Source organism: Ptiloglossa arizonensis, chromosome 1, assembly GCF_051014685.1.
Source record: "Ptiloglossa arizonensis isolate GNS036 chromosome 1, iyPtiAriz1_principal, whole genome shotgun sequence".
Lineage (NCBI taxonomy): Eukaryota > Metazoa > Arthropoda > Insecta > Hymenoptera > Colletidae > Ptiloglossa > Ptiloglossa arizonensis.
In genome coordinates this window covers 683,273-704,819 of record NC_135048.1, presented here as the reverse complement: position 1 = coordinate 704,819, position 21,547 = coordinate 683,273, and the positions used below count along the sequence as shown (strand labels likewise).

Below are 21,547 nucleotides of genomic sequence, written 5' to 3'. Positions count from 1 at the left end.
TATTGACTAATATGTATATTGTATGCGTAACTTTCTTGATAGAAAGGCCATTTTACGCGAAATTGATCACATTTGTTCAAATTGAAATATATGTTGCAATTTATCTATAAATGGAGGGGAGTAGGAGTTATGTTATCATTTTCCTATTTTTAAAATTGTTTAAAAACTACAGATCCCGAAATTTGACAGTTTTTACCAACTTTAAAAAGTTGCCGTCACAAAACACAATTTTTATTTTATTTGACGTAAATGGCAAATGATAGTTTTTTTTAATTAATCGTTTGTCTTATGTGTAAAATCATTTTTCCAATATAAAAATATTACAAATACTCTTACTTTGAAAATTTAACTCTCGAATTAAATTTTAAACTGTTTGGAAAAAAATATTTCAATATTCAAAATATTTGTTTTTTTTTTACGAAAATATACGCTTTTCACATCTCTGATCACATTTTGACTATTGAAATAGACGATTTTTCTCAAGATTTGATTTAGATTTGAATAAAATCGGTCTATCGAAAATGATATGATATATAGTTCTTATTTTTTTGTGGTATGTACATATTCGTTATTTGTAAAAATATACTAATAAGAAATGATTAAAATAAGTCTTAAGGAGAAATAAATTCTACATAAAAATGTTTTTCTTCATTTTCTCTAATAGAGAAACAATTAAATGAAATTTTATTAATTGTATACTTCAATTAAATTTTTTCGTTGAAAGGTATTATGACATATTTGTCTCTGTTAATTGTACGTTAGACGGAAAAAACTTAATAAATTTTTATGCATTCTCTTCCAAATAATATTTAGAATTTCTTAAAAATGAAAGAAAAATCTGAAAACTATATAAGAGTTAGAAATGTATAAAAATTTAGTTAGAATGCAAAAAATCAACTTCGGATGTATTTTTCTTCTTTATTAAACAGAATTATATAAATCCATTTGTACGGCAAAATATTTTAGTAAATTGACTATCAAAAATTAGTCATAAATATATGAACAAAAAATTTGTATAGTTTAGGGGTATTTCGGCGTTCCAACCACTGTGCATCGACTCAAACGGGTGATAGATATGGATTTAAAACCCGGTTGCTAAATTTCAAAACGGTGCCGCACACTTATCGATGTAGCAACCACTAATGCAAATCAAAAGCTTGTCTATTTCTTATTATGTATTTATGGGAGCATTATCAATGTATCGATGAAGTTGTTCTGTCAAAAATAAGTCCAAACGCGACCTTATTCAGACTATTTTTAATTATACGAAGTTAACAATTGTTCAGAAATGATTCAAATAAATTATAAGTAAAAATTGTCCAATTGAAGTTCTGCTTGTAGTTATGTTTATTGAAAAAAGTTACAAATCGGTTAATATTGTTTATATAAAGATATAATTAAAAAGTATAGAGAATCTAAATTTGCATGAGTGTTGCATTAGTGCAGTCCGATGCGTGTTTGGTAACGCTTTAAAGTTTCTGTCGCGCAGGATTAAAATTTCAGCCACTGAAATGACCAGCCATTGAGGTATGTACACGAGATACGGAGTCAAATGGATTTTGACCATTTGAGAGAATTCGTCACGTTTCGACTACCCTTTCTTCTTCGTAGCTTGTACTCGCTCGTCTTGCGGGACTTAGATGTGCAGAAGTATTATGTTATGTATCGTATTACGGAACGACATTAACTTTTCAAAATATTTGATCGATATGTTACATGAATTACTATGAAAGAACAATTCTCTGATAATAGGTCCGGGTTATAATTCAATTATTATCTGTTAAATTATTCTATTATGTTTTCAGAATTAATTCCGATACAACGTGTAATCTACGTATGCCTGACAGATCATTTGTATCGCTATGAAACGAAAATGCTGTCAATTGTTTTGTGATAGGTGAAGTATGAAATACATTAATAATTTAAAGATTAAATTATTATTTACTAAATGTATTTCCTCATTCAATGTCGATACATGTCACTATACTGGATGGCACTGAGGTAAGAACAATTATTATTCTATTGTGTATTAAGCAACATGAAAAGTAACAAATAATTTTGTACAGATAATCTACGACAATCATTCTATCTGGCTTGCACATTTAGGAATCCGTAAATGCTACTTTCGTCTTTTGTTTCGTAAGTTAAGAAATTTTGTAATTTAATTAAAAATTTAATAAACCGTTGTATGTATATATGTATGTGCGTATGTACACACACGCACAAATAATTGTGCCACTTTGCTAGTTATGCTTAGAATTTTCCAAAAATATGAAGTTTTGAAACTAGAAGATGCTAAACCTTTTCAGGTGCTCCACATCTATATATTCGTGTAGATGGTGTGATAAAAAAGGAACTGGACTGTGTTTATAAAAATGTTATTATTCAACAAATTTAAATTTGATTTCCGCCGCCTTCAAAATGGTTCCATCTACTTACTTCTTCATTGGTACAGCGACCTCACGGAGCTTCCATGCTTCAAAGAACTTTTTGGAAATCAATTTTAGAATTAAGAAGTCACAAGGAGCTAAGTCTGGCGAATACGGAGGGCGTGAGATAACCGTCATCTTATTTTGTAAATATTTTCGCGTTGCAGGAACCAGTTTTTGTTTTTCACAGCTCCGGTCTTTTTCAACGAACGTCTTCGCGTAATCGCCTCTGAAATTTTTTGCAATTTCACGAACAGTTAGCACGATGAAATTTAGTCAAATTTGCTAACATTTTCTGAAATTGTGCTGGCATGCAATGTTCCAAATGTTTCGTTGTCTTCCAGAGACGTTCTACCATCTTTGAGCTACGAGTGGCACTCAAAACATTAAGTGCGGCCCGTGTTATCATTGCCATAGACTTGCTGCAGCATTTTATATATCTCTGTGGCAGATTTTTGAAGTTTTACACAAAACTTCACGCTTGCCCGTTGTTCCAACTTAAGATTCGTTTTCATATCGCAAAACAACACAATCACACTTCTACTAAGTTGCTCTTAATTCACGTTACTGTGCTCACTGCTTGATGGCACATGGCATACCGGTGCACAAGTACATATAAACCAGCGATTCAAAGTCATAAAACGTTGTCTAACATTGACGTCGAATATAAAGGTAGTCCGGTTTCTTTTTGATGTCACCACGTATATATACTTTTAAGATATGGAGCACCTGAAGGAGTTTATCTTCTGTATCAGAATTTCCTTTTTTATGAAAAATTTTGAACATAGCCAACGAAGTAATAATATTTTTCAATGCCCTTAAAATGCAAAAGTGTAAACAACTTTCGTTGTTTCGAAATTGTCTATTTTAAGGTCTACAAAAGATCAACGCAATTTCCCGGCATCATAACGTACAAAGAATACGCACCATGTATACATAATATTTAATATATAAATAATTAAATATTTCAATACTTCGTTACTACATTTTTATATAGAATTCTGTATTTATGTATTCTAATGTATGCTGCATATTTAAATAGATTTTCTAATTGCATTTAAGTATATGTAATATATGTGTGCGTGCGTGTTATTTAACTAAGTTATTCAAAGTATTAGTTAAAAATTGAAGGGTAAAATCGGAATTAATTTTGCAAACATAATAAAGATGTGTTTAATAAATAATGATCTAATCTCTGAAATGATAACCTATGGTATACTTTATTCATTATACGTCAAAATTTGTGATTCAAACTCTGTCAGAGATTTCATGGTTTAAAATAAGACAAAAATAAAGAAGAACAAAATTGTTTGTTCTTGTTTCCAAGTGAAACGTGTTTGAAAATCAATCTAGTATGCGCGCACCTAACTGATGAATGACATTAGGGATTTCACTATAGGACGTTTAAAGTATCTTTAGCACAACTTACGAACGCATTAATAGATTGGTATTGATTGTAAACAGTACCTGATCATCTATTTTATACAAAAATAATCACAATAGTTGTCTGTAGTGAAATGTGTAATACCGGTTATCAATTAGGTGCATGTGTATTAAATTGATTTTTAAATATATTTTTTTTTCGTAAACAAAGCTTCCAATACATTTTCTTAATGTTTATTTTCGTTTAATTTTGAGCTATAGAATTCATCCGACCTCGATGGTACCACGAATCTTAACTCATAATATATATCAGGGCTGCACAACTGGCGGTCCCTTATCACTTACGTTTATTCAACTTTCTTCGTTCATAGCTTATGGTAGGACCGGCATCAGCGATGAGGAGGTTGGAGATATCGCGAGCGTTACTGCATATTTTCCTCTGGCTATTGATACTAATCAGCCTGAGTTACACAGATCTGGTGTACATAATGACCTATGGTCAGTGGTTTGTTGTTCCATAGTGATTCAAGCGAAACATCTTCTATAGATTAGATATATAGGAATATTGAAGTCGTTCCGTAATGTAATTAGTAGTTTAATACTTTTGCACATCAATCCCGTGCAGTGTACGTTCGAACAACGTGTAAAGAAGAAAGGACAATCGGAGAATAGTGATTTTTCCTTAACTGACCAGAACCATTTGTCCCGTTGTTCACTTGGTCACAAAGACTTGGTTGCATTACTTTGTAGTAATGCAGCTGTGTGCACGGTTGCCGTTAATGGAGAAAAGGTTCCCTTCTAAACGTGCATGATACGTCAGTATCATTGTATCAGTATTGTATTGAGTACCCAAAAAGCGGGGCGAGACAAAGTATCATTGTTTTATTTGTTTCGTACCGTTTTTCGTTCACTGTCAGCCTCTACAACCCGTAGTCGCTTTTGCAAGGTAACAATAAATCAGAAATAGTGGGGGGAATGACAAGGTTTTAATTTGAAGATCAACGCTATTCAGTTTAGCGTTGCCCGCTTTTCCTTCCAAGCGTTCCTTTCTCGCAGAACGTATACATATGTTGCAGCTAAGGAAGCTAGCGTTCCTGTCGTATGAAACTGCACAAACGCTACGCACAACGTATACGTATGTACTATGCAGAGATCGTAAATTGCCAAGTCCCTACAAACTGAACGATAGTGAGCCAAGGGAACTAGGCCTTTAATCCACTCAATTCCCATCAGGGATTTCCACATTTAAGTGCTAAGTGATCACATTGCATAGTAGTGTCTTCCAATCCGCGGAAAATGTACAAAACCGCGGATACGAGGATTTTATTACATAATTAAACTTTTGTAAATATACGGACGAAATAAAGAAGAATTAAAAATTAAATAAGGAAACGAAAACATCTTATCAGATGTGTAGGGTGAGCAAGTAAGAAAATTTTACTTAATTGTAAAAACTTTTTCTTGATAATAATTGTTATTACGTACAATTAATCGGGATTATATTACGAATATTTTTTTGTTCTGTCGATAGTTAATATTCTGAGTTTAAGTCTACGTCAATGTGTTCCAGTCGTCGTTCAGTATCTCTTCGTTTCATTCTGTTGTAATACCTCTTCTTCACGCGCGATAGACTTATATATTCAGTTGACTTACAACTAGCCAATAACGAAAATGCGTGTAATTGGAGGTTGGATATCTGATTTGATTCGTTGGTAACTTATTATTATCTGTGAATAATATTAGTGTTACGTTTATGTTGAAGTGGAAGAAACCCATAAATCTCACAAGTTTTTGTTTGGACAATACTAGCATAGATCAAACTGAGCTCTCAATGAATAATTACTGTATACGTATACAGAGCGGGACCTGTAAGATATGAGTTAATATATTTACAAAAAAATTAATCATATTGAAATATAAATATTGTATTATGTAATAAATATTATTTTTGACACAAACAGAAATATTACTATATTTCGTCCTGAATTTAAAACTCTGATTGAAGGTTTATCTAGCAGAGATTGCCTTAAATGTTATGCTATTAATCCTTTGTTAAAGAGTTTAAATATTTGACAGTTTATTACTATCAATAATATTTGATAGTTACAATACATTAACGGATAGTCTAATGTTCTTTACAAAATTTTGTTCAATACAACCAAATAATAAACTAATAATGTGAACATACAAACCTTTTAACTATTTTATTTTAATACATTTGAAGCCCTGTAAATGTATGATTCGGGCTAAATAGTACCTACTATATACTATTTTTTTGAAACTATATTATTATATATATTAATACATTTTTGTTGCTTATTTTTATAGTACTTGAGAATTAATTTTATTGTCGAAGACATAGATATTGTACATCGTTATCGTAAATCAAATGACTGCTACACTTAACTTAATATATAATTGATCTACATTTTGTTTTATTACAGATGTCAAATAAATTTCCATGGCAGTTTATCAAGTCAGGTTATTCGAATGCAAGTTCACCGAGTACTGCGTCCTCAGGAAGTAGCACAAATTCTCAGTGTTACGGTCAATCATCAGACGATCTCAGCGTTGATTCTTTGATTAACAGTTTATTGGAAGTTGTAAATGGTGATAATTTTAATGGCCCGGCTTCTTTACAATTCTCTCAAACTGGAAACTCTACTAATAACATATGCAAGGATTGCATTGATACAGTCTGCGATACGTGTGCCTCGGGCCAACTTTTGGTAAGCATATTTAAATCTGATATTTTTTTAATTGTAAGTTGCGATTAACTTTTTTGTTGCGGCACCTGTACGTAACTACACATTTCTAAGAGTGCACATGCTGTCTGACAGCAAAAGAAAGCTTATAGAAATTTGTATACATCAGTTATGAAGATGAAATTACAATTACTTCAATCGTTATTAAATGTCATATCTATGTCAAATGATATGATTGATAATGACGTATTATGGATTAAATAAAGGCACAAACATTGTGAATTGAATTTAATAATTGAACGTATTTATACGTTCTTCGTAAATAATACCGCGCGGTATCGGTAACTGAATTATTACCGTTACAAGCTATTGCTTTTATTTTATGTCGAGTATGTGTAAAATAAACGATACAAATTTGTTAGTTTTTACGAAATTTATTATAGTTTAATACATAAAAATGGAAAATCAATCTGAACTTTTGGACAGATATTATTAGAAATTCGAGTGTTAATTATAAGCCATTTTGATGATAGATTATCAATAAGAACTATTGCTAAAATAATTAACAGAAGTCACTCTATAGTAAGTATACAATGTAATTGAGCATTTTAATCCACGAAAAACTGTGGAAAACAAATCGAAACCCTACAAACACAAGGTATTTACGGAATCCGAAGGATATTGGATTGTAAGAGTAATTTAAAAATGTCAAAAATTAAAAGTAAATAGCTAATTTATCTGTGTCTATTTACTCTTTTCGAAATCACGATTCAGTAGTAATTTATGAGTGAGCGTTGTCGTTGCTGATCCCGGCTCGAAGCATCTAAAATGTAGAATCCAATTTGGAGGAACAAAATGTTAATAATAAGCGATGAATTCATCCACACAGTTAGATCCGGCTCGAAGTACCAAAGTATACCGTAGTGTCGCCAAATGTTGGCATAAATTGTTTACATCGACGCTCTGCCTGGAGTCCATCACCGCTTTTGCTATTACAAGCGACAATCGCTGTTGGCTAAACACGGTAACAAAGACCGATGGTGGCGATCCCAAATTCGAGCGAGAATGAATTCGTAGCAAGGTGCATCGGCGTAGATTCCCGATAAATAATATAGAATAATTTGCTTACGGTTTAGGTACTACCGCTGATTCGATGAGTTACTCGTAATAAAAAAATTAATACAATTTAATATACACAATAATCACTAATATTTTTGAAAATTATTTATAGCGAAAAGAACTAATTTGCATTTATTAAAAATAATATAATATAAATCTGCTTGTACCCATTTTGTAGTTGATATCAAATAAAATAAGATATTTAATAAACGCTATACGCTGCTAGCAAGATCAGTTGATCTATTAATAGTTTGATACAATAATCGTGACGTCGCATAGTGGTTCAAAGTTGAAAAGAATTCCAATTTTTTCACTGGAAAGGAAGGAATTTTTTTTAAATAAAATTTCAGAATCCTAGTTGACGTATTAAAACCTAAAAAGATGTTCAAAATGTATCTTAAACTTAAGGCGAAAAATATAATGTTGAAGTTGAAGCATAGAATAAGTGCTACTTTTAGCAGAAGACATAATATTAAGATTACAAGTAATTGACAAAATTGAATAAAGAAAAATTGTAATAATTTATTTAAACATATATAAAGGAAATATGTAACATACATGAAATTAACAATTTTATTATTGTTTTGTAATGTAAGAAAATTTGAAGTTTATGCTTGCTTTAATTTTAGTATGACTTGTTTTTGTATAAATTGTAATTATATAGAATTTATCTAGATAGAAATGAGTATAAGCGGATTTATATTACTTTTAATAAATACAAATTAGTTCTTTTCGCTATAAATAATTTTCAAAATATTAGTGATTATTGCGTATATTGAATTGTATTAATTTTTTTATTACGAGCAACTTGTCGAATCAATGATAGTATTTAAACAGGAACGAAATCATTCTGTTTCTTAATAGCTAACATTTGATTAAAAGGCTACGCCAATGGCGCAGTATTCTCTCTCACTTGGTCTTGCTACGGTCGCCATTGGTTTTTGTCGTTTTCGGCCAACGGCGGTTGTCGTTTGCGATAGCAAGAGCAACGACGGACTCCGGACGGAGTGTCGATGTAAACAACTTGTGCCAACATTTGGCGGCACCACGGTATCTTCGTGACATTGTTCGATTGGATTGCACTTCGAATTAACGGGGTGCAATCGTATTGAAAGAAGTGTTTGAATTACGACAAGGTATTTAATATTAAAATTCGGTGTATTTACAAGGCGGAGAAAGGAGAATTTTCACTATTCACTATGAATAGTTTCACGTCTTGTCGTTGAAAGGTCGTTATCTTGAGTACTTGTTCGTGATTGATAGGTTCTGTTAATGAAGATGTCAAGCATGGATATTTTCACCGGATTTATTAGTTCGAATTTATGCGAAATTTTGATGGTGGTGGTACATGATTCTAAGTAATAATTAGCTTGTACGTCGAGTATCGTCGGAGTAGTACGCAGAGTGTCGGTTTACGATGCTACCTGCCTCGTTTGGTAGTTACCTGCTCTCCAGGTTTTAGAAAACGAAGGTTCGCACATTTATGAGGTACAATAGTAACCTTGTCCCTTCGTATTTGCGACGACACACACATAACGTAGTGTAACTAGAATGGTGCGGAACATTTATAAGAATATTGAGCTAATGTTACGTGCTGTTAGCGGAACAGGAGAAGATTATTCGTTAGTATAGAAACTATACCGTAGGATAGTTAGCAATAACGGAAGTCCATTAAGATCTAGAATCAACATGCATCATATTTCTGCGTATCGAGAAGATAGCCGAATTTGTCTTCATTAGCGTAAAAAATAATAAGTTACTGCTCTCGCTCGTGCCTATCCACTAATAGGTTTATGCAATGTAGTTCAACAACTAGGTTTTGTCTCTTTCACGAGACAATGCGATAAATTCTTCTCAAAGAAGGCCTACGACCTTATAAAATTCAACACGTTCAAGCACTCCGTCGAAACGAACGTGTTGCTGGTTGAAATTTCTGCCGTTGGATAATAAATAAAAAAACAAGGAATATGTGCTAATTACAGATAAAAGTAGTTTTTCAAACAGTAGCATTCTGAATCGATAAACTGTGATGGTTTGGGTCCACAAAAATCCTCGTGCAATGATTCAAAGATTTAATCAAGGAAACTTCGCTATTAATGAATGAGCAGGAATGGTCGAAAATCATATTATTGATCTATTATATTTGTCCACGGTATTGACAAGTACAATATATTTAGAATTTCTACGAACTACTCTCTTGACTGAACTATGTTAAATTGTACCGCGAGAGAGACGTCATCCAGTCTACTTATGCATGATCCTCGTGTTCAAAACACGATGGATAAGACGCAGGTCTGATACATAGATATGACCACCGCGTTTACCAGATTTAAATCCACCAATCTTCTTTCTGTGTGGAGTAGTGAAGAAATCCTTTATCGTTCGTGCCGACCAAAAATGAACAATGCGTTTGCTGCATAACGGTCGATTGCTGTCGAGCGGTGCAGATAGCCGGTAAATTGTTATATATTCTTTGTTTTTACACTAAGAGAACCCGAACAGTACAAATCGCTTAGTGACTGGTCAATTATTTATAAACTACAGTTGAATTAAATTCGGTCTTATCCGTGTATAAAGAATTAAAAATTTACCCATTGCAAAATTGTACGATACGTTTCGTGTAGCGAAGTTAAATATGCTCGTTTGTATAGTCTTTGGGTCCACTCGACTACATAAGAAATATATTTTACTTCTAGATACATCGCTCGAGTTACTTATTTCATTCTGATCGAATTCTCACCGGCACTTAGTCGCTCTCAAGAAACTTGAGACGACAACAAATAAGGATATGTGAAATTGGGATTAAACATAAAAGAATTCATAGTGAATACATTTAAACACGAGTATAATTACGAAATTAAATTATGTATGCATTAAAGCACGCCTTGTGCCCAAATATTTATTTTCTCAGGATTCACTAGTAATTCTATTTAAAAAAAATTAAATTGTTCTCGAAATGCCTTGTATGTTTCTTTCCATAAAATTAACTCTTGTCACCGAAGTCCTGTTCAAATATTTTAAATTTAAATATTGTACCCTAAAATACGGATCTCAATATTTCAATTACTTATACTGTATGGTATGAGAAGTTGTCGCCAGCTTTGGATTGAATTTTGAGAACTTCTTGTACGCGCAGATAAAATTTAAACGCTTTTATATTGGAAATGAAATTGAGAGTAAAAGGGAATGAATGAGGTATAATTAACATAATGCGAGCCATTTCAGGATTTAGAGAGAATAATTTTGTGGCAATGTTTTAGAAAAAAGTTGCAAACTGGTGAAGATTTGTCAATTTCTTTTGTTATGGGGAAATTCTGTATTTCGATTTATTGCGTCATTTTGAATTAGTTGCATACACCATTCTGTATGATATCTCATAAGAACAATATAATCTTTATATTTTGATAATATTGTCTTAGTAGCACTAATTAAAATAAATTATTACGTTTTATACAGAATCTGACGGAGTTAGCTCACGAGGATGAACACAATCAAACACAAAGTATACTTAAAGAAATACCAAGTCCTCCGATAATCAACGTGCCGAATTTGAATTCTACAGGACTACCTCCATTTTGCGATGTACATCGCGATGCTAACAAATTTTATTGTCAAACTTGTAGTAAACCTCTTTGTGGTGAATGTGGAACGCATCATCATCATGGGCATATTACAATAAATTTAATGGAAGCTGTTGAAGGTGCTGGAATGCAAGCAAATCAAGTACTGAAAGAAGCGAAACTTGGGATTACAGCTCTTAGAGAGGAATTGGATGCTGTACAAGTAAATATTTATATTAAGTGCTAAAATAATTATTCGCACAATTAGAAATTCACGAAATACATGATACTTGAAAGGGCAGCCGAATATAGAATCGAGTTAATTCTTATCGCAAATAAAAGATTATAATAAACTGAACATATGACTTCAGAATAACGGTCTAGGATCAATAGACTTTTTGAAACATTGAACTTTTTGTCTTTATTGACTTTTAGAGAATTTACAAAATTCACATAGTTTGCAACAGCTACTATGGATTGTGTCCGAAATTGGAATTCCGAAACAGGCGTTTGAATATTTGTGTAATATTACGCATTTTCCAAATTACATTTTATTTTTCCTGTTTCTTTTCTAATGATATCATTATTTGACCTTATGTTGATCTTGAAAAGCCCTGTGTAGGTCATGTTTAATTTTGTATATTGTGCTCTATATTTTTTATTACGTGTTCTTGTAACTAATATCAAAATATTTTGTTGTCCAAAATACACATAAATGTTTTGAAAATATTTTGACGTCAGGCACAAGAATATTTAATAAAAAAAATTAAGTGTAATCTTTATAGACCTTTTCAAGACCTATGCATAGTCAAATAACTATCATCACGATATATAACACTAAGTATCATATAACATTTATCTGAAACATTTTTTTGTATAATGTATTTTCAATATAGTTACAATTTTCTAAATAAAATGAACACATTGCATATGACTTATGGGAAATTGAAAAGAGATTCAATTATTTGTTATATGCCTTCAATAGTTTTAATCTTATGAAGTATTGTTATGATTAAAATAATATAGAATTATAGATATAAATTTCATGCATTATAAAAAGTTTCTTTTCTTCTGTAATAGATAGCAGCAGAAATTTTGGAACAAAAAGCAAGGCAAGCAACTGCAGATGTTATGTTATGCGTACGAAGAGTAGCTACTGCTTTGGAAACAAGAGAAAAAGAGTTGTTAGATAAAATCGAGAAAGCTCGGTTTCTTAAATTTGCTGCTCTAAAAGCAAGAGATGAAGGACTTAGATCTGGAATAACCCGATTATCGCGAGCTGCTGATAAACTTAGTAAAGCAATGGAATCCAAAACCCTTGCTAGTAATCCACTGAATTTGTTACTTACTAAGGACATGGCATCAGCTGAGGTATGTATTAATAAAATATATAAGAATACTTAAATGAAACTATTAATACTACATTACTAGTTCAATTTCTTAAAAAAATAGTTCTAGGTAACAATGATTATATAAATTAAAAGAAACATTTTTATCGATAGAATGTATTCACGATTTTTAATATGAAGGGCAATCACATGAAAAGTGTCTCTAAACTGAATTAGACTTATCAAAAGTTTATTGTTAGTTTTCAAAAAACAAAAATAATTTTTACCAAGTTTCTACCCATTATATTTACTACAGAAAGATAACAAACAAGAATACGGTTTTTAGATTTCATTTAATTTCCTCTTTTCTGTTGCTTAGAAAATGATGAGAAAAAGGAGAGAATCTGAAATTGGTAAATTACATATCTAGAAATATTTACACATTTCTTGATTACAAACAAAAAATTAAAAGGCTCCGAAATGTCAATTTTCTATTAAATTTATCATATAGTCTCATTTGTAGAGTTCAAGTAAACATACATGTTTAGCAACAAGGAAAACGTTAAAAACTACTTTTAGCGATTTTAGTGAAGTGTGGTAGGTATATAGGTTTATGTATACAACAATCGCAATGGAATTATAGTAATAAATGATCAATTAATTGTGAAAAAAGTAGGTGTAAAATTTGGAAAAATCGCTCAGTTAGGTATACTTGAGTAGTAGAGCATTTTTACCAATAGTAAATGTGACATAGTGGAAAGTGTAAGAGATTGCTAATATTTTCTTCTTCTCATTGCATTTGTGATGAATTTCACCCAAATGCAGGTACAGGTACAGAATAAAATTATTTTGCTTATACCTTAAATTATATATATCTTTTTATTTTTACAAATTTACATACAATTATAGTTAATAAAATGAATGATTAGCTGTGTAGTTATTATTAAATGAAATAAATTTAAAAAAAAAGGAATAAAAATGACTAAAGTTATTAAGCTTTTAAATTAATTGTTCAAAAATAATATATGATTAATTGAAAAAAATTTCACACTACATGGGATTTGAACTTAAGAATAAAATATTATCAATCTTTTATGCTTACCACTACATAACAGTTAGTGTTGGTGAGGCTGTTCAAGTATACCTAACTAATTGTAAGTGATTTTTCCAAATTTTACATTTATTCTTTTGGTAACATGTTGACTATTTATAGCTATAATTCCGGTTACGATTGTTGTATATGTAAATCTATAAGTTCACCAAGTTTCGTTAAAATCGGTAAAGGTCACTTTTGACATTTCCCTTGTCAGTGGCTCGTGATCCGTGTAACAGTTCTATTACAATATACAGTATAGTATACTGATCTAAATTCATTTAACTCTGGTTTGGCTTGAGCTAAACATTTATCTGTATGTGATAAATTTAAACCTAGTGCATATAAAAATAGTGAAAATGTAAATAAATATCAATAATGGTCACCCTAACACCCTTTACTGATTTATAAACGGTTATGGCATGCAAACAGAATTTGTAACTGAAACTGAACCTGATACACAACAGCGCTAAAAAATTAAGAAAGTGAAAAATGGAGAATAAATGACAATATAAGATCGTAAACCGATACAGAAAATGGTAGATGATTTAAAAATGAAAACAAAATTTACCAAAAGACAACAACTCCAACAACACATTAAATAACTAACTAAATAATAAAAAAAAAAAGTAAAATGGTTAAAAGAACCACAAAAAATAAACTAATTTGAAATACTTACAAGCTTAGACAGAGATAAAGAAAAGGATATTGCAATCCCAATCCCTAAATTTCCACCTATATTTATTGAGGTCCAAAGCCTTGATTATTACTAGAAACAATAATTCAACTATTTGGCTCAGAAGCATTTGTTATTAAACAACTAAAAAACAACCAAATTAAACTGTAAATTAATACTCTGAATGATTATCAAAAAACTAGTTCTTTATCTAAGTTTTTAAATTAAGTCTAAAAATAGAAATTATCACACCTACTAACAGAAATTAGAAAAATATGAGAAAGTAATAATTTAAAGTTTGCATCCAAAATAAACGTTAAAAGAATCAAAAAGGACATATTAAAATCTAGGCCTATTACAAAAAATATTATAAATTTGATGAAAATTATTACACAGTAGTTATCAATTTAAAATTATCTTTTATTTAAGAAAATACAATGCATTTACGAAATAACTTTAAACAACAGAAAAAAATCATTATTTACTATTGCTAATATCAAATACTACATAATTAACAATGAAATATATTTTTTTACATTTCTTTGTGGCTGTATTTCCTACTGTTTGTTTTAAATACTTAATTTGAATATGTAATTATGTTGTTCTGTAAAATTTTTTTCTTTCAAAAAAATATTTAATAGGATATGCAAAGATATTTTTTTAATTTAGTAATCTTAAACAACATAAACTCTTCTCTGTTTAAATCAAGACGCGCGATATGAAGAAGACAATATGTAATACAGTAATTAGTTTTTTATTATTTTTGTTGAAAATAAAATACATCTTAACGTATTTATGTACAAAAATTAATCTTCTAAAAGAAATATACATGTAGTCGAACTATGCGTCGAAGAGATTCTGGGAATCTATACTTGAGCTATGTCTTACTATATGTTCCGTAAAGTTGTAGCAAGAACTGTATGCCTTCCCGAGAAATAAAGTTAAAGTTGTAGTTATTTCTATTAACCCATAATTCCCAATCATTTTTTTTCTTTATTCAGATATGAAAGCTTTCATTTACTCTTATTTCTTAAATGAAGTACACAACGACTTCCTGTAATTTGATTATTAAGATACATGACGGAATTAAATTAATTAATCACTGAAATTCATCACTTTATCGTGATGATATAATAATTCGTCCATTATTATCACTTTAAATGCGTAATATGTTACTAAATGTGCGGAAGAGATACCTGTACATATTGTAATTCTACGTATGGGCAAGTCTTCAACTGTTAATGGTTGATGATGAAAATCATTCTTCATTTTTTCCAAAGAAATATATTACAAGTTGGAAAAATGTTATTCTTACCACTACCTAGAGCTGCCATGGTCGTCGGTAACTCCGGTTACTAATGAGTTACCGAAGCAAAAAAGAAACATTTCTATTTTTGACTATATCATTATAACATTTATAACACTGCTTTAATTAAATAAGGGTTGATGAGATTCGGATAATGAAAATGATACGAAACACGAACACATTTGAATAGTTTAACATTATACAAGGAATACGCATCTGACGAAAGACAAGGAAGATACCTCATAATCAAATTTAATTATATCCTTTGTTTATCTGCTTTGATTATCTGCCGTGATCTATTTGTCTTTCACTTTCTCTTACTATTTTACACTCTGTCAAAACGTAAACCAATCAAGTTTCATTTCTCTGTCTTCAAGTAGCGATAACCGAATTTCCATCGTCTTACAATTTGATATACATTACTATATTTACAATATGTGTACAGACTGTTTTCTATATACACATACATATTATGTATATAAAGTACAATATAAGAATACGTAGATGAAATAATATATGTGTACGAATTGTATACAATTATTACTTTTATAATATTGGATAAGGATTATTTTAGAATGTAGTAATTTTCCTTGTTTATAAAATAATAACAAGTATTATGTTTCTCTTACAAATTTGAAAAATTGTTGTACATTATTTTCGTTAATTATAGGTTTTTCAAATTCGTCAAAGTCGACAATGTCTCCCTTCACAAGAAGAAAACTGGATTTCTTTCAACGGCTTAGAGGGGTCTATACTTAATGTTATCGCAAATCTTGGAGCTGTTGTAGTGAATAATCCAGGTCCTATAGGCGATCGTCGAGCTGTAAGAGGTCGTGGAAACTCGCCTCAAATATTTCTTAGACATACAGCTTCGATTCCTCCTACTTCAGTGCCACGAGGGAGACCAGTTCCTTCAAACACTTTTCCGGTTACAGTTAAAATAAATCGAAACACTGATTTGTCAATAAAGCCATTAAAAATCATTGGGAACGATGGTGACCCACAAAATAATCTTTGCCGACCTTGGGGTGTAGCATGCGATAGAGATGGGCAAATAGTAGTTGCAGATAGATCAAATAACCGCATACAAATATATAGACAAGATGGTCTTTTCTTGAGAAGATTTGGTAGCCATGGTACCGCACCAGGACAATTCGATCGTCCGGCTGGCGTAGCAGTTGATGCACGTCGCCGTATAGTTGTAGCTGATAAAGATAATCATCGTATACAGGTAATAAAAATAAATATTCATTGTAATAATTTTTTAAAGTTATGTTGTCTTCTTAATAAGCAGTAAATAACATTAAGTGTAATATCAAATTTACATTGAATTACAGATACTCAAAAATAATATTAGGTTGTTCAATAAGTTTTGTCGTTCGGTAAAACTTATTGAACAATATAGTACTAGGTTGCTCAATAAGTTTTATCGAACGATAAATTCTTAATTTAAATGATTTTTTACATAGTTATTATATAAATAAACTTCTCAAACATGAAACCTAATGATTGCACCGACTCATGAATAATAATTTGAATATAAACTTAATACGTAAGATTAGTGACACATACCACTGCGTAACATATAGTATATCGACGCTTCTGAATGTTTTACAAATTTACAAAACTCAAATAAAACGTCTGATTTACTGATCATAATTTTACAGCTTCTGCAAGTTAAGGAAATATAATTAAAAGCAGAACGAACACATAATATGGAAATATCTTTTTCAAATCGTTTAAGCTTTGGATGCGCGTTTAAAAATTAAGTGTCACATTTGCAAAATAGAAATATGTGTAATATTTTTGTATTACAAAAATGATTTTACGAATAAGAGGAAATATGACTTAAAAAGAACTATCCTCTGCGATTAAAGCAAAGATATTTATAGGAGAAAAAGAATCGATCGGTCGGATTGTTAAGACTCAGATTCAAACTCAGATCTTTCTGAGACGGGTGGCTCTTTTCCTTTTTTTTTTAAGCGGAGAAAATTTTTTAATGATTTCTCGGGCTTCTGGCGAGAGACCGGAAGTTATGTGGAATTCTCCGTAATCCGATATACCAAATGCGAGTTATGTAGTAAACTAAATTCTTATGAAGATCTTGAGTAGTCGGGCTACAGGGGGCATTGGAGACGGGCTTCTGGCGTTTCAAGCCCCCCTCCCCCAAACCCACATTGTTGAACGCTTTACAGTAGTGAATTTATGCGAAATCATAGACAAAATGTGAAAAGACTGTTCAATTCGTTTGAAAATCAGTAAGTTAAATCTGTTGGGGCCGCTGATAACGAATCTGAAATTGTTTATTATTTTATTAGTTTATTAATTTAAGTCTTGTATATCAGCATTAGAATCAGCCAGATTATGTATTGTATATCAGCATTAGAAACTAAAAAGTAATCAGAAATTGATGTCAAAAAGTTTGTATTTTTAAATGAATAATTTTCCACTAGTATGCCTTCAAGAGGATTGCATACTAAAAGTTAGTTTTAATGCACGTAAGGTCTTTATCAAGTTACACGAGCATTGTAATTGTGTTTTCGTAACACTCTTCGAACAGTTTCAGTATTTATAGATTTTTGTGAATATTTTAATAATATCAGCTACAATGTTTGGTGCATTTTCTTTTGAATTCTTTTTTATTTTTCGAATTTTCCATCTCTCATCATTCTCGATTTATTGCTTTCGACTAATTTTTGTTTTATTTTTTAAACGATTCTTTCCTTAAATTTTTTTATAATATATTGAACTATAGGAATACTTCTACTTATTGTTTTTATAATATCTTTAAAGGTATACCGGAAATCAAATGATGAATCATGAGTTCATATTATTCTACTATTGTTATTTGCCTCATACTGTAGTTATTAGTTTTATACTTTAATGAGAATCGTTTCGAAATAGAATATGGATATTTAACGTATTAATGCGTATTGTACGATTTTCACTGTGAATGACTGTATATTTAACAGTGAGGTAGGTAAAATTCTTTTATGAAAAAAAAAGAAGCTTTAGCTGCCGTCCCATCCCTCTCTTTACCAGTTTTACATAGGTGGTAATAATATATATAGCAATCTAAATAAAATTCCTAACATCGAAATAAAAGTGATTAATTTGGAGTGAAATGAACCAGACTGAACATTTAGACATAATCTGTGCAAGACTTACAGACTCACTCTTGTATTAAGGTTTAACAAATTTCGAAATTATGTCCAGTTAAATAACAATTTTGTTGGAATAAGCTTGTGTCAGTTGATAATTACATTATATGTTGATAAAACTTATTGAACAACTTATTACTGTTCCGTAATATCATTGTATATTATTATTATTTTTGCAGGTGTTGACAATGGAAGGCTTATTCCTTCTAAGTTTTGGCGAAAAGGGATGTCGTTGTGGACAATTTAATTATCCATGGGACGTAGCGGTAAATTCCGAATGCCAAATAGTTGTATCTGACACAAGAAATCATCGTGTCCAATTGTTTAGTCCTGAGGGTGTTTTTTTACGAAAATATGGTTACGAGTCGGCTCCAAATATGTGGAAGCATTTTGATTCTCCACGTGGAGTGGCGTTTAATCCAGAAGGCAATGTTGTTACGACGGATTTTAACAATCACAGAGTTGTAATTATCGATGCTGATTTTATGCACGCTAGAATTTTTGAATGCGAATGTGCAGGTGGTTCAAAACAGTTCCTGAGACCACAGGGTTTAGTAATTGATGACAATGGTAATATTATTATAGCGGACTCTAGAAATCACCGAATACAAGTATTTGATTCAGCTGGTATATTAAAATGGAGATTTGGCAACTATGGAAAAGGTGAAGATGAAATGGACAGACCATCGGGTATCGCTTTATGTCCCGATGGTAGAATTGCAGTTGTAGATTTTGGTAATAATCGAGTTCTTCTTATTTAGATCAGTTGATTGATATATGAAAATAAAATTTTATATGCGTTGAATATGCGACAGTGATGGAAGTACAATGTTACTGTCTTTCTCGATTTTAGAAATAAGCGTGTAACGCTTAAGCCCACAGATCAAGTATTAGAGGCAATATTTTCCTACTGACTGTATATAATATGGAAATCCATATGGAGTCTTTTGAAAGCTTCGGGTTTTCTCACTTTGAGTGCCAAGCAATAAGTACAAAATGAACTTTTTGTTCTGAAGTCATATCGTTATGAAGGTTCCCATCAGAAGAGAATATTATTTTCGCATTATTCATACATAGTAATCAGGTATCTGTAAATTTGTGAGATGCTAAGAGAAACAAAAAAAAAAAATATGAGTAAAGTAGTGGAATAAAATGAGGGCAATTTCTTCAGTATTGACTATTTCATGAGATAGCATTAGATTGTAGAAAACTTAATTCATGTTGAAGAATTTTTCAACTACAATTTTATTTATTTTTTATGCTAAAATAGTTGGCCCTTTGTTTTATTATTTTATCAGACAATGATTGCAAATGATGAGGAGGTAAAGATTATGTAATGAAAATGATGTCAGTATTCAGTTGAAACGTATGTTAGAATTGGTAATTTGAAAGTAATTCAACAGAAGTTATGGAGAGTTTGATATAATGAAAATTATTAATAAAAATGAGACTATCACGTATGTCGTATTCAATATTTTATTAGAAGAGCACTGATCTATATTTTTGGATTGAAGTATGATTATTAATGTCAATTTAATGACAAGATACAAATTAGAAATATTGTGACTATTATTCTGTGTTTGCATTACTTTATTTTAAAATATCCGTGTATCCGAGTAGCTAATTATTTTATATGAATGTTTTTATATACAATTTAAAAAGTATAATTTTTCTCTAATATGTATATAAAAGAAGTACTTTATCATTGTGTGACCGAACAAAGTCCAATGAAAAATAACAGTATAGAATACTATCATGACGAGCGTCATAAAAATGCTTAACTATTTGTGTAAGTTAATGATATTGTCTCTTGTTAAATATACAAGGAGACTAAAATGCAATTTGATGTTAGACATACATATGTATGCATGATTGTTGTAATTAAAAGGTTGTTTATGGATGTACCTATTTGAGAAGGAATGCAAATTATATGAAAGAATGTGAAAATGGAAGTGGAATTGAAATGGAAGGATACGAAGAAAGAAAATATCTAATAAGACAAGTTTAGGAAAAACTGAAAGAAAAAATATAATTTTTCTCATGTTAATATAACACTTTATCAATTTAATGCAATTCAATGTTTTAATGATATTTTAACATATCATTCTTTGAAGATACTTTCAATTTGTATTATTGCATTTTGGTATCAGTATATACAAATAAGCAAAGTTATTATTATTCTTTTTCATTTATTATAATGATTATTATATCTACTTTGCTTATTAGTTTGGTAGTTTACATTTTATTGTCATCATAGCAAAAACATTGGTAACATCGTCATCATCATTTTTGTCCTCAACAGTATTATATAATGGTTATAAAATCAATATAATGTTCTATCTAATGACATTTCCTGTACATAAAGTACGGGTTTTGTATAATATTTGAAAGTTTAATATGTTTCCAGTTTTTAAAAAATGTAAATATTCCTTCATTTGATTTAGTTTGATGCTAATGATCTGAAATGAGATATTAGTTACATTCACACAATATAAGACTGAACTAAGACTGATTTAATACAATAACAGGTTTTGTTCCTTGCTTATTTTTACTTAGTAAATGAGATATTAAAGGTAATTGTGTTTGAGTTTTTATTTTCATATTATTTTCACAAATACCGTTTATGAAGTATTAAATACATATAGTATCATAAGAATAATTTTATTGGCCTACTTCTAAGGAATATATAGAATTTTATTAATTGACTTATATTTATTTTTTTAATAAAAAAATGTGTTAATGAGCATACTTTATTCAACACTAACGTTATTTAACATTTCGTTATTA

At 30.4% G+C, this 21,547-nt stretch overlaps 1 protein-coding gene across 3 annotated transcripts in view; it reads left to right on the top strand.

Moving 5' to 3' along the window:
• Positions 1 to 21,028, top strand: part of Wech (tripartite motif containing 71 protein wech) — a 38,380-nt gene extending 17,352 nt beyond the window's left edge. For 2 of the 3 annotated variants that reach the window (XM_076307514.1, XM_076307508.1), the window contains exons 3-7: positions 6,257 to 6,541; positions 11,093 to 11,419; positions 12,277 to 12,567; positions 16,270 to 16,830; positions 18,940 to 21,028. In XM_076307514.1, coding sequence (XP_076163629.1) covers positions 6,257 to 6,541; positions 11,093 to 11,419; positions 12,277 to 12,567; positions 16,270 to 16,830; positions 18,940 to 19,521 — 2,046 coding nt within the window. In that variant the 3' untranslated portion in view covers positions 19,522 to 21,028. The remainder of the gene's footprint in view (positions 1 to 6,256; positions 6,542 to 11,092; positions 11,420 to 12,276; positions 12,568 to 16,269; positions 16,831 to 18,939) is intronic. The other variant, XM_076307522.1, reaches the window with a different exon arrangement.
• Positions 21,029 to 21,547: the final 519 nt, after the last annotated feature.